The 14,653-nt window shown below is 45.0% G+C and overlaps 1 protein-coding gene across 2 annotated transcripts in view; it reads right to left on the minus strand.

The window, feature by feature from the left end:
* The window catches only part of PGR (progesterone receptor), a 100,851-nt gene that overhangs the window by 65,107 nt on the left and 21,091 nt on the right, over positions 1-14,653 (minus strand). For both annotated transcript variants that reach the window (XM_053311506.1, XM_053311505.1), the window contains exon 3: positions 8,736-8,852. In XM_053311506.1, coding sequence (XP_053167481.1) covers positions 8,736-8,852 — 117 coding nt within the window. The remainder of the gene's footprint in view (positions 1-8,735; positions 8,853-14,653) is intronic.

Here is a 14,653-nt window from a genome sequence, read left to right on the forward strand (position 1 = left end):
GCTCCTAAACGCCCTCTCCGTCTTGGTGGAGCCCGTTCTGCTCCTTGGTTTTCCTCAGAGCTTAGGGCGATGAAACAACTCGGGCAATGGCTGGAATGATGCTGGAGGAAGAGTCGTGATAAATCCGACCGAACATGGGCTAGAGCCCATTTTAGGGACTACTCCATGGTGGTGGGGGAGGCAAAGAAATGCTTTTTCTCCGCCTCCAGTGCATCTGCTCAGTGCAGACCGTCAGAGCTGTTCCATGTAGCAAAGACATTGCTGCACACATCCCCCCAGGTAATGGGGAAGGAATCATCTACAGCCCATTGTGATCAGTTTGCATGTCACTTTGCAAATAAAGTTGCTCGCATCTGAGCTGATTTGGACTCCAGAGTTTTGGAAGTTCCGACAGACGTGCTTCTGGTACCATCTGGTCCTACTGTGTTGGATTCTTTTCAGTTGGTGCAGCCTGAGGATGTGGACAAGTTCCTCGGAAGTGTGCAGCCGGCATCGTGTGCTCTTGACCCTTGCCCTTCATGGCTAATAAAAGCTGCCAGGGAGGGTACAGGCAGATGGTTGGAGGTGATTATTAATGCTTCATTAAGGGAGGACAGGATGCCATTGTGCCTCAAGGAGGCGATGGTAAGACTGGCAACTAGATGGGGGGAGTGCATCCCTGTTGGTTCTGCTTGACCTCTCAGCGGCATTTGATACCATCGACCATGGTATCCTTCTGGACCACCTCTTGAGTATGGGAATTGGAGGTACTACGTTGGGAGTGGCTACGGCCCTTTCTTGGGGGGAGTGTCCAGAAAGTGGTGCAGGGGGACTATTGCTTGGCTCTGTGGCCATTGGCCTGTGGAGTCCCACAGGGTTCAGTTTTGTCCCCCATGCTGTTTAGCATCTACATGAAACCACTGGGTGAGGTCATCCAGGGACTTGGACTGAGTTATCAGCAATATGCAGATGACACTCAGCTCGATCTCTCCTTTTCACCAGATCCTAGGGAGGCGGTGCATGTCCTGAATCAGGGGCTGGAGGCTGTGATGGGTTGGATGTGGGCTAATAAACTGAATCTGGACAAGACTGAGGTAATGTTGGTCAGTAGGAGAGCCAATCAAAATGAGGAGAGTTTACCGGTTCTGGAAGGGGTTGCACTCCCCTTGAAGGAGCAAGTATGCAGCTTGGGGGTATTACTGGACCCGGCTCTGCTTTTGGAAGCTCAGGTGGTGGCCAGGGGTGCCTTTGCACAACTTCAGCTAGTGCGCCAGCTGCATCCCTTTCTCGAGAAGGCAGATCTGGCCACAGTTACCCATGGCTTAGTCACATCACGGCTGGATTACTGTAACACGCTCTATGTGCGGCTGCCCTTGAAGAATATCCGGAAACGGCAATAAATGCAAAATGCGGCAACTAGGGTTTTATCTGGAGCTGCCCATTGGGAGCACATCACACCCATTTTGAAAGAGCTGCACTGGCTACCAGTTTGTTTCTGGGTCCAATTCAAGGTGCTGGTTTTGACCTTTAAAGCCCTTAATGGTTTGGGCCCGGGATACCTGAGGGACTGCCTGGTCCCAAGGGTTGCTGCCCGCTTGACGAGGTCATCTGAGGGGGCTCAGCTCCAGGTGCTGACAATGAGGGAGGCTTGGTTGTCGTGCATGCTGGACAGGACCTTCTCTGTTGCTGTCCCCAGACTCTGAAATGCTCTCCCAGTGGCTATTCACTCTTCGGTCTCCATCACAGTTTTTTGTCCATTTGGGGGCCTTTTTTTACCCTTAGGACCCTAATCCCCCACAATGCCATTGCCCCCGATTACTCAGTATTTATAGTTTCAGCATTTGCAGCACTAGCCAGGAATGGAACCCTCATGAATACTGAGGTTTTCCTGTATGTGGAGATGGGTCCTGTCATCTAAAACCCACCAATCTCAGCATATACTGCCCTACCCAGGGATCCCAAAATTTGTAACTTACTTCAAATCAGTTACAGATTTGGGTTCTCTGACTAATAATAAGTAGAGCAGGATAAGCTGAAATGGGTGGGATAGGATAATATGACCCATCTCTGCATATCGGAACCTGGACAAGAAGCATGTCGACTCAATGTGTGGCAGCTGTGAAAAAGGCCAATTCCATGCTAGGGATCATCAGGAGGGGGGTTGAAAATAAAACTGCCAATATTATAATGCGCTTATACAAAACTTTGGTGCAGCCACACCTGGAGTACTGAGTACAATTCTGGTCACCACATCTAAAAAAGGACATTGTAGAACTGGGAAAGGTGCAGAAGAGGGCAACCAAGATGATCAGGGGCCTAGAGCACCTTACTTATGAGGGAAGGCTACAACACCTGGGGCTATTTAGTTTAGAAAAAAAGATGACTGGAGGGAGACATGACAGAGGGCTATAAAATCATGCATGGTGTGGAGAAAGTGGATAGAGAGAAATTCTTCTCCCTCTTACATAATACTAGAACCAGGGGTCATCCCATGAAATTGATTGCCATGAAATTTAGGACCAACAAATGGAGCTATTTTTTCACACAGTGCATAATCCACTTGTGGAATTCTCTGCCACGAGATATGGTGACAGCCAACAACCTGGATGGCTTTAAGAGGGGTTTGGATAACTTAATGGAGGAGAGGTCTATCATCAGCTACTAGTTGGAGGGCTACAGGCCACCTCTAGCCTCAAAGGCAGGGTGCCTCTGAGTACCAGTTGCAGGGGAGTAACAGCAGGAGAGAGGGCATGCCCTCAACTCCTGCCTGTAGGCTTCCAGCAGCATCTGGTGGGCCACTGTGTGAAACAGGATGTTGGACTAGATCCACTTGGGCCTGGTCCAGGAGGGCTGTTCTTAGAGAGAGCGCACTTCAGGTGCCACTATAAATGTGAACCCACACAGTCAAAGGGATCTCATAATGCTTATCTTTGGCAGGATTGCAGCCTTAGCATAGGAGGACCTAAAATAGTTCTCAGCATTTGATTGTTTGTGGCTTCCATTACAAAATAAGAACAAATAGACCCAAGAATTTTGCACTACGTTAGCAGCTGTGGGCATACTTTTGTACTGTATTGAAGAACTTACAAAACCTTTAAAAAGCTGTGATTTGTATCCCTTTATGATGCTGTCAGTTTTTAATTATGCATAGCCCCATTGACACATTAGTCAACACACATGCAATTTGTGTATAGGGTACATGAGTCTTGAACTGTATGTGCACATAGTTATTCATACATTCTGCTCAACACACACTGCTGTAAATGTGATTTACATTTTCAAAAGGTCCAATCTCCATGCGTACTTTTAAAACTGGCCCTTGTAAAGGCACTCATGTACAAATGTGCATGCACTTACAGGTCGTCATGTGACTGACAGTGCATGAGTTTATTTTAAAAGTCCACATGTGGAATGGGTGCTTCATGAATGCAGAGTGCATTGTAACACAGGCCTACAAGCGAACTGCTTGGCTCTCGACTGAACTGGTTCATTTTAGAGATCATGAACTGGGAATAAATCCCCTAAATAATGGAAGAAACAGACATGTCCAATGATTTGGCTGAGGTACACTGAGGCAAATCTTCCTGATCCCTAGATCAGGAAACTGTGAACAAATATCTGAGGTTTCAGAAAAAGCTTGCAATGCATACAGAAGACAATTTGACTGCAATTGGATCTGAACTTTCTTTCAGGTATGTGCACACAGAATATCAGGGCTATAGTACCATTTATCAAGTACCTCCATGCAGTTAAACCATTCCTCCTGTCATTCTCATGCCATACTTTTTACAGGTAACTCCACCCAATTTTTAAAATGCATTACATAAGAACATCCATACTGGATCAGATCCAAGGCCTATTTAGTCCAGCAGTCTGTTGCACACAGTGACCCTCCAGATGCCTCGGAGAAGCCCACAGGCAGAGACAAGGGCATGACCAATCTCCTGCTGTTGCTCCCCTGCAAGAGGTATTGAGGCATCTTGCCTAGGGGTGTGCAATTCGGGTTTTCGGGTGATTCGGCTCGCACCCGAACCGAATCACCCCTGTTCTGTTTTGTGCCCGAATCTGTGTCACCCGAATCACCCTTGATTCGGTTCGGATTTGGATTTAATCCGAATCCGAATTGACTCAGGGGGTAAAAAGGGGCCCAGGGGCAAAACTTTGGGGTGGGGTGGTAGTGCCCAATGGGTAGAGTCTACCACCCCAATTTCAGGGGGATTGGGCAAAGTCCTGATTTTTGGCAAGTTTTTGAAGTTTTAGTGACTTTGGGGCAGTTCGGGAGCATAGCATGGGATCTGGGCAAAAGGAGTGGGGTGGGGTGGTAGTGACTAATGGGTGCAGGCTACCACCCCAATTTCAGGGGGATTGGGCAACGGGCTGATTTTTGGTAAATTTCTGAAATTTTCATGTCTTTGGGGCAGATTGGGGCAGAAAGTGGGGCCTGGGGCAGAATAGTGGGGTGGGGTGGTAGTGCCTAATGGGTGGAGGCTACCACCCCAATTTCAGGGGGATTGGGCAGAGGGCTGATATTTTGGGAATATTTGAAGTTTGGGTGTCTTTGGGGCAGATTGGGGGCAGAAAGTGGATCTGCCCCAAAGGAGTGGGGTGGGCTGGTAGATAGTGTCTAATGGGTGGAGGCTACCACCCATCCCCAATTTAAGAGTTATAGGGCAGGGGGTGAATTTTGGTGAATTTATTTTTATGAGGTTTGTCTTCATAATGTGAAGTGTGCAAAATTGATTACTTCCTCATATTATTCATAGTAAAGGAAAGTGTGAAAAAGTGAAAGTGGGTCATGAGAGTTGTTTAATTGAAAAAAATCTCATTTGCTATGAAAGAATGAGAATTCACACCTCAGAAAAAGGTGTGAATTCTCTTTCTATCATAGCAAATGAGATTTTTTTCAATTAAACAACTCTCATGACCCCACTTTCACTTTTTCACACTCTCAATTACTATGAATAATATGAGGAAGTAATCAATTTAGCACACTTCACCTTATGAAGACAAACCTCATAAAAATAAATTCACCAAAATTCACCCCTCTGCCCAATCACTCTTAAATTGGGGATGGGTGGTAGCCTCCACCCATTAGACACAATCTACCAGCCCACCCCACTCCTTTGGGGCAGATCCACTTTCTGCCCCCAATCTGCCCCAAAGACACCCAAACTTCAAATATTCCCAAAATATCAGCCCTCTGCCCAATCCCCCTGAAATTGGGGTGGTAGCCTCCACCCATTAGGCACTACCACCCCACCCCACTCCTTTGGGGCAGATCCACTTTCTACCCCCAAACTGCCCCAAAGTCACTAAAACTTCAAAAATTCTCAAAAAATCACCCCTTTGTCCAAACCCCCTGAAATTGGGGTGGTAGCCTCCACCCATTAGGCACTACCACCCCACCCCACTATTCTGCCCCAGGCCCCACTTTCTGCCCCAATCTGCCCCAAAGACATGAAAATTTCAGAAGTTTACCAAAAATCATCCCTTTGCCCAATCCCCCTGAAATTGGGGTGGGAGCCTGCACCCATTAGGCACTACCACCCCACCCCACTCCTTTTGCCCAGATCCCATGCTATGCCCCCGAACTGCCCCAAAGTCACTAAAACTTCAAAAAATCACCAAAAATCAACCATGAACCGAATCACCCGAATTTTTCAGGTCCGAAATTCGGCTGATTTGGCTCGTGCCCGAAAAATATCGGGGGACATCGGGGGTGATTCGGTTCGGCCCCGAATCACCCGAAATTGTTCATTTCGGGCACAGATCGTTCTGTGCCCGAAATTTTTTGCACATCCCTAATCTTGCCTCAGACGCTGGAGGCGGCCTATAGATGACACCAGACTAGTAACCATTCTGTCCTTCATGAATTTGTCTAAGCCCCTTGAAGCTACCCAAGCTAGTGGCCATCACCACATCCCATGGCAGAGAATTCCATAGATTCACTGTGTGAAAAAGTACTTCCTTTTGTTGGTCCTAAGTTTCCTGGCCATCGGTTTCCTGGGATGACCCCGGTTCTACTCTTGTGAGAGAGGAAGAAAAAATTATCGTTGTCCACTCTCTATTCCATGCATAATTTCATTCACTCCTCCCTTCATCAAACATGTGTGTAGCACTAGGAGGAGGAGGAGGAGGAGGAGGAGGAGGAGGAGGCTTGCCTTGAAGGGTTCACAAGCTAGAAACAGTCACAAGAGAGATAGGGAATGGGAAGCAGAGGTGTCCCATGGGCGGAGGCCTGTTTGGATTATTCTTTGTTTGACCAGCCTGCCCCATGAACCCACCGTTGGAAGTGAAGGACTATGCACTGTCTCTTGTCTCAATGACATAGGAGGACAGACTAGTGAGTCAGAGGGCTACAGGGCCAAGACATTGGTCATCCCTTCTCTACTGCTCTGACACTATCCCTTCAATATGTAGATTGCTAATCTCAGGGACTTCCTTCCTTCCTCTTCCTTTTCCCTTCCCTCTACCTTGCAACATGCAAGCTCCTCTCCCCTGCACCATGTGTGCAGAGATGCAGAATCCATCTGTATCCAGCTAGATAGATAGATTAGAAATTCTATCTTGTCACTTTCCTATCTAGAATGGAGTTCTCTAATAAATATTACTTATATTGATTTGAAACTATGGACTGGCTCCAAGTTACTTTACTCTCAGCATACATGCATGCCTAACTAAATTCCGCTATGCTGTGCCTCTGTGCACTTTACTATAATGAAAAAGGGTTTCTCTTGCCAGAGAGAATTCCCAACACCCACCACAATCACATAACTCTCCCCCAACCCCAACAGCATTCTGTTCCTCAACTGCACATTGAATAGTTCATTCCAGCCACCCCACATGAGCTTAAGGAATGGTGGTGTTAGGAGGAGATGTGTGACAGGAATGTGCACGAACTACAATTCAAGCACAGTTTGGAAGCAGGGCCCGGAAACTTTTCATAAAGTGGAGAGAAGGTCTTTTTGCCTGCTCTCTGCCTCAGCAGCAATACCATGCTGACCACGCAAATGGCACCCATGCATGCATGGTAAGGAACTGCTCTCCGCTTTCTGAAAGCTCCCGGGCCCCACTCCTTAACTGTGCTCGAACCACGATTCATGTACATCCATAATGTGTGTGCTCATGCCCGTATCATGTGCTTTTGCTGCTACAGATTAACACAGCTACTTGGAAATAATTTATATACATCTACTAGCTTAGTCTTAGATGCAGTACAATATGGGGACTAGGGGACTGTACCAAAGGCTTCTTGTAAAAATTTGCATAATGATGTCACAGCATGATGGCAGTGGTGAAACTTTAGTTCACAAATTGACTGGCATTGTGGCAAGCAGAAAAGGATCCCGCTCATAGTCATTAGGAGCAGAAACCAGTGTAGGACGAGGCAGACCCAAAGGTGAACTGGGAATGCTAATCTCGACCACCTTGCGTGTCACATCAACAAGACTCCCTCCATCCAAGCATTATGCTATGGCAGTGACAATCCACCAGACACAGCTTCCTACTACTAATTAACCTTTACCTTCCCGCATAGTGTCGGAAATTCCAGGTCAGAAATTTATGGTCTGAACTGGAAAACTACCTAACAGACCTTCTTTCCTCCAATCTTAATGCACACATAATGCTGGGAGGCAACCTCAAATGCCAGGCTGGGCTCTGATGATGACACCTTATAGGCACAACACCATACTCAACTACTTGTTTGAATCTGGATGACCATAGTCTGGTTAAGATTATCACTTGTCCCAATGGGTCTAGCCCTGCTAAAAATACAGGTCAACTACCAGTCCACCTGGAAATAGAAACTTCTGACAAAAATGTCATCCCTGGGACTTTCTCCTCCCTTCCTACTTTCCATGGGCTACAAACAGACAGGGATTGGGGGTCACCCGGCCCCCGGAAGTCCCAGGATGCCCAACATGAGTCCCAGGATGCCCTCCCAACACCAGAAGGCTTGTTTTAGGCTCCCGGCAAGGGTCTCCTCACGAATCGCCGCGATGGGGAAACATGCCGTTCACGTGACTCACAGTTGGGAAAATGTGGTTAGCTGAGCACTCGCTCTGCTAAACCCACTGGGAGGGCCTCTTTGGTGGGCTAGCCACCAGAAAACTCACCCGGTGGTTCTCACGATGGGAGAAAACCGGGCTTGGCTCTTTTAGCCTGGTTTTCTCCCATCATGGGAATAGCCTCATAATGTGGCCAAGTTCTGCATGATAATGCGTAGAATTTGTTGGGTCCTGACAGACAGCAAGATCTAAGCAGGCCCAAAACAGTGCATGGTCTCACAGTTTTAGCATTTTATAGTTTTACATCTTCACAGACTGATTTTAAGACTAAAGATGTCCAGATTTTAAGACATTAATGACTTAAAGCTTTTATATAGTCTCACCGATTTTACCCTTTTAATACTAATTTTACCTGTTTTAACCGCAATTTAGGATAGCTCACCATTGTCTAACTGTAGCTGTTTAAAACTTTTTAGCCTTTATACTCACAGTTCCGGACACAGACTGTTTTAATGCCGTTTTATGCTGCTCTAATGTAGTCCACTTTATGCTGATCCAAGACCATAATAAAGATTGAAAGCAGAACAGGCACAGAGGCTGACAAAGGCTGCAAGACAAAAACCAGAGGTCCTCTCCTGGCCTTGGGACCATAAACATGCCACTACCTTAATTAAGGGGATCCTACAGTTTATCTCCAACTATATTCTGAGTTTCTTCTCAAGTATCAAAGCTCTGTAAGTTGCTTACCCCCAAGCACCATGCCAGCTTGACAGCACTTCCTTAAGCGACATGCAGGACAGTTCTTCCGACGAATTTTATCAACTATGCAGTCATTCCGCCCAGCACATAAATAGTTATGCTGTCCTGTAAGAAAGAAGAGAATAATAATAAGATACTATGTAGCAAATTGAAACTCAGCTTGGACAGATACCCAGACAAAATTAAAGACTTCCAATGTCCCACAGATCTCAAGGGAGAACTCAATATATGCCTAACCCTTCCACTGAGATCGGTGGAACATTTAATACAATTTTATGCATGTTTATTTGGAAGTTAAGTCCCACTGAGTATAATGGGGCTTATCTACAAGTAAGTGTGCCTTTGGCCAAAACACTTAATCACTGAACTCAAGGGCTTTCATGTTGCAAAGCGTAAGTACTAGAAATAATGACCTCTTGCACGATCGTACATCATGCATGACTTCAACTGGGAATAATGGAAGTAAAGCACAACGCGTGATTGCCCAAGAGGTCAGCAGTTCTGGTACTACTCTCCTGTGCAGCACTGTTGCCACGCGTGTTAAGAGCCCTGCAGCTGTGATTCTGCAATGCTTGCATTACACTGCAAGATTCCTATGGGATTTATTTCTAAGTAAACATGCACAGAATTGCAGTCTTCAGGGTCTTAAATTTAACTAGATTGTGCTCCTAATTATTGGATGGTGGTTGTTTTTTCTGTGAAGAACATGTGAACAATCAGGAAAGTGGTACTTTTCTTCCAACTTTTACTGGCTTTCATATATTATTTATTCATTACACTTCTATACTGCAAAACAAACAAAAATGCAAAAACTAAAACCAAAGTAAAACCAAATTAAACACCAAATGCCAGGCACTCCCCACCCTGCCTCCCAAATCTGTTTTCAAGGCCTTCTTGAAGGCCATCAGATGTTAGACCTTGTATTTTCTACAGGAAGCACATTTCAAAGCTCAGGGGCAGCTACAGAGAAGGCCCAGCGCCAAGTCACCACCAGATGAGCCAGAGGCAACTGTAAGCAGAGCTCCCAGATTACTTTAATAAGCAGTAGGGCTCATACAGAAGAAGATGTTATCTTGGATAACCCAGGACTAAGCTATTTAGGGCTTTAAAGGTATTAATTATTTAAGATAAGATTTGATTTGATTTGATTTGATTTGATTACCGCCCTTCCAAAATAGCTCAGGCCGGTTTACAATTAAAAACAAACCACTAAAACAATAAAGAGCTAAAACAAAAATTAAAAACAATATGACAACAGTTAACCATTTTAAAACATTTTAAAACAAGAATTAAACAATTGCAGTAATTAAAACCCCCGAAACCGGGTTAAAATATTAAAACCAATTGAAAAACCCTGGAAAGCCAGGCCAAACAAATACATTCTAAGGGCCCCCCTGAAGGCTAATAGAGAATTCAAATTACGGATTTCCGCAGGGAGCGCATTCCACAGCCTCGGAGCAGCTATAGAGAAGGCCCGCCTCTGTCGCCACCAGACGAGCTGGTGGTAACTGGAGACGAACCTCCTCAGATGACCTTAATGTGCGGTGGGGATCATGCAGAAGAAGGCGCTCTCTGAGGTAACTTGGGCCTAAGCCGTTCAGGGCTTTAAAGGTAATAACCAGCACTTTGTATTTTGCCCGGAAACATATTGGCAGCCAGTGCAATTGTTTCAAAATAGGCGTAATATGGTCTCTCTGGGTTACCCCAGAGACCAATCTGGCTGCCGCATTCTGAACTAACTGAAGTTTCTGAACTACGTACAGAGGCAGCCCCACATAGAGCGCATTGCAATAGTCAAGCCGGGAGGTTACCAGCTGGTGCACCACTGTTTTGAGGTCATCCTCTTCAAGAAATGGGTGCAGCTGTCAAATCAGCCGAAGCTGATAGAAAGCACTCCTGGCCATGGCCTCCACCTGAGAAACCAGGGTGAGGCCTGGGTCCAGGAGTATGCCCAAGCTGCGCACCTGCTCCTTCTGGGGGAGTGTTAGCACATCCAGCACAGGAAGATCTAACTCAACCCTCAGATTCTGAGCCCCCACAATGAGCACCTCCGTCTTGCTTGGATTCAGCTTCAATTTGTTATCCCTCATCCAGCCCATTACTGCCTGTAGGCAGGCATTTAGAGAATGAGTGCCATTTCCTGAAGAAGGAAGGGAGAAGTAGATTTGGGTGTCATCAGCATACTGATAACACCCAGCACCAAATCTCCTGATGACCTCACCGAGCGGTTTCGTTTAGATATTGAAAAGCAGTGGTGACAGAATGGAGTCCTGAGGGACACCATGTAACAGCTCCTGCTTTGAGGAGCGACTGTCACCAAGCTCCACCATCTGGAATCTACCCAAGAGATAGGAACGGAACCACTGCAAAGCAGTGCACCCTATTCCCAACTCCCCCAGGTGACCCAGAAGGATACCATGGTCGATGGTATTGAACGCCACCGAGAGATCCAAGAGGACCAACAGAGTCACAATCCCTCTGTCGATTCCCCGGTAAAGGTCATCCATCAGGCCGACCAAGGCTGTCTGAACTCCATAGCCCATTCTAAAGCCAGTTTGAAATGGGTCTAGATAATCAGTTTCCTCCAAAACTGCCTGGAGCTGGTTGGCCACCACCCTTTCGATTACCTTGCCCAACCAGGGGAGATTGGCCTATAACTATCCATCGCTGAGGGATCCAGGGAAGGCTTCTTAAGAAGAGGTCTAACTATTGCCTCCTTCAAACAGGGAAGCACCCTACCCTCCCTGAAGGTTGATGAAGGTAATCACCAACACTTCGTATTTCAATTGGAAACATATTGGCAACCAGTACCTCAATTTTATTTGTTTGTCAAATTTGTATACTGCCCCAAATCTCCATCTCTGGATGGTTAACAATAACATAAAACAAGTTAGAACATTCACAAAAATCTTAAAACAATCTAGAGCATCTAAAAGTCAAAGCAGATCAAAACTTAAAAATTTAAAAAGCTGAAAAAGCTTGGGTGAAGACATGGGTTTTCAAGTGCTTTTTAAAAATTGCCATTTAAGAATGATATGATATCTCTGGGATACTGTGGTGACAAATTCTAAAATAACTGTGGTTTCTAGACCATGTTCAAAGGTAGCCCTACATAGAGTGCATTGCAGTAGTCAAGCCTAGAGGTTACCAACAGTAGTACCACCATTATAAGATCATTTTCTTCAAGGAATGGGCACAGCTGTTGGATGAGCCAAAGCTGATAAAAAGTGCTGGTGACTGCTACCTCAGCTTGAGATAACAAAGCAAGACTTGGATCTGGGAATACTTCCAGACCACAAACCTGTTCCTTTTGAGGAGTGTAACCCCATCCAGAACAGGAGTTCCATAATATCCTATGGGTTATGACTCTCCCCACACAATGGACACCTATCTCTTTTTCAGAGATAGCTTTACTTTATTTTCCTATTTCCTAATAAGCCAGAAAATCCAAAAGGATCCCATGGTCAAGAGAGTTGGAAATGGCTGAGAAACAGAATCCCTCTCGATTTCTAGACAAAGATCATCCACCAGGCTGTCCAAGGCTGTCTCAACAGCACAGCCTGCCCCAAAGCCAGTTTGGAATGGGTCCAGATAATCTTTCCTCCAAGAATGCCTGAAGCTGGGATGCCACTACCGTTTCGATCACCTTAGCCAACCATGGAAGGTTAGAGACCAGCCGATAATTATGCACCTCCAAGGGTTCTAATGCAAACAATTGCCTCGTTGAAACACCTGCTAACTTGGCAAAGAGGCACCTTTAATGTGGTGATTCTCTTTATTTAGCACAGGGAGAGTAACTGGCCCTATCCATTCCCAGTACAGTACTTCCAGTGACTGTTGCTGGTGTCTATCTTATGTTTCTTTTTAGATTGTGAGCCCTCTGGGGACAGGGATCCATCTTATTTATTTATTATTGCTCTGTGTAAACCGCCCTGAGCCATTTTTTGAAGGGCAGTACAGAACTCAAATAAATAAATAAATAAATAACTTTATTACGATCATAGATCAGACAGTACAACAACAGAAAAGAGGGGAAAGAAGAGAGAGACAAGAAAAGAAAAAATATTATATGAGACTACAACGTATAGTACAAACAATGTAGCAAAACCTAGCCACATTGAAGGTAATCTCTGTACAAAAATTGGATAGCAAAAACTCTAAGTAAAATACATCAGAGTGCCCTGGAAACTTCCCCAGGAGAGGAGAAATTAGTTTTAAACGTGCATCACTCTAAAATTTACAATATAAAATAACATCAGGGGTAGTTTCTACAGCACCCATTCCACAGGGGCAAATCCTTAAGTTAAACGGAATCCCTTTGTATCTACCATCCCTAACAGCCTTCGGAAGGGAATAAATAAACAAACAACATGGAGGCATCCTGCCCAGTGTTCCAACAGGGATTCCCAGATGTTGTTGACTACAGCTCCCATAATCCTCAACCAAAGGCTATTACAACTGGGGATGCTGGGAATTGTAGAGAACAACATCTGGAAATCCATGTTAGAGGGAACAGTGATCCTGCCCTCCCTCAATGCACTGTTTATATGCTATGACATTAACTATACCATCTCCAATAACCTCCCTGCTAGATGATGATGATGATGATGACGACGATGACGATGACTTCAATTTCTATACCACCCTTCCAAAAATGGCTCAGGACAGTTTACACAGAGAAATAAATAAGATAAGATGGCTCCCTGTCCCCAAAGGGCTCACAGTCTAAAAAGAAACATAAGATAGACACCAGCAACAGTCATTGGAGGGGTACTGCGCTGGGGGTGGATAGGGCCAGTTACTCTCTCCCTGCTAAATAAAGAGAATCACCACATTAAAAGGTGCCTTTTTGCCAAGTTAGCAGGGGTTGATGTAATCTATGTTGGGCAAGATAACAGGTGGTAGGCCATACTGCTCCAAGCAGCTTGTCCATGTCCTCGGGAGTCACAATTTTAAACTGATCCAATCTAACCATACAAGAGGAGTTAGTGGAACCCCCATAATTGACTCTGCAAGTCGTAGTCTGACATGCTAACTACTACAACACACCGCTAAAGGTTCAAATGAAGAAAAGCATTGGGTAGACAGTGTCCATGCAGACAAAACTTTACATGGAATGTAATACCAGTTACAGCATCAAAAAAGAAAAGCAAAACTATTTTTCACAATAGCAAAAAGTGGAAGCAGTGGCCCTGATCCACTGAGCCTCTTTAGGCACATGTAAGAGACTATGTGGAATGCAAAGCACAGCTTCTGTATTTAGGATTTCCAGGTTAGAGCTTACACATGGACAGCCACTACTATTAATATGGGTGTTTATTTCCAGATTGGTTCTTGTCTGAACTGACATTTGCTGACAGTGATTGTAAACACATTTGAGATCATTATTTCTTGATATATAAAAAACCCTAGCATTTATTTATTATTTATTTATCAAATTTATACCCCATCCAAACGTACATCTCTGGGTGGCCAACAACAATTAAAACACATATAAAAGTTAAAACAGTTCAGCATATAACAACACATATAAAAGTTAAAAACAATACAATAATTTAAAAACCATAAAATTAAACAAACTGTATTTAAAAAACAAACAAACCTGGGTAAAAAAAATGGGTTTTCAAATGTTTTTTAAAAAATTGCCAGAGATGGGGAGCATCGTAACTCAGCAGGGAGCGCATTCTACAATCTTGGGGCAGCAACCGAGAAGGCCCGTCTCTATGTGACCACCAAACGAGTTGGTGGTAACTGGAGACCTCCTCAGATGACCTCAATGGGTGGTGGGGTTTGTAGTGAAGAAGACACTCTCTTAAATACCCAGGACCTAAGCCGTTTAGGGCTTTATAAGCTATAACTAACACTTTGTATTTTGCCCGGAAACCTATCAGCAGCCGTGTAAACCC

Source organism: Hemicordylus capensis, chromosome 3 (genome assembly GCF_027244095.1).
Source record: "Hemicordylus capensis ecotype Gifberg chromosome 3, rHemCap1.1.pri, whole genome shotgun sequence".
Lineage (NCBI taxonomy): Eukaryota > Metazoa > Chordata > Lepidosauria > Squamata > Cordylidae > Hemicordylus > Hemicordylus capensis.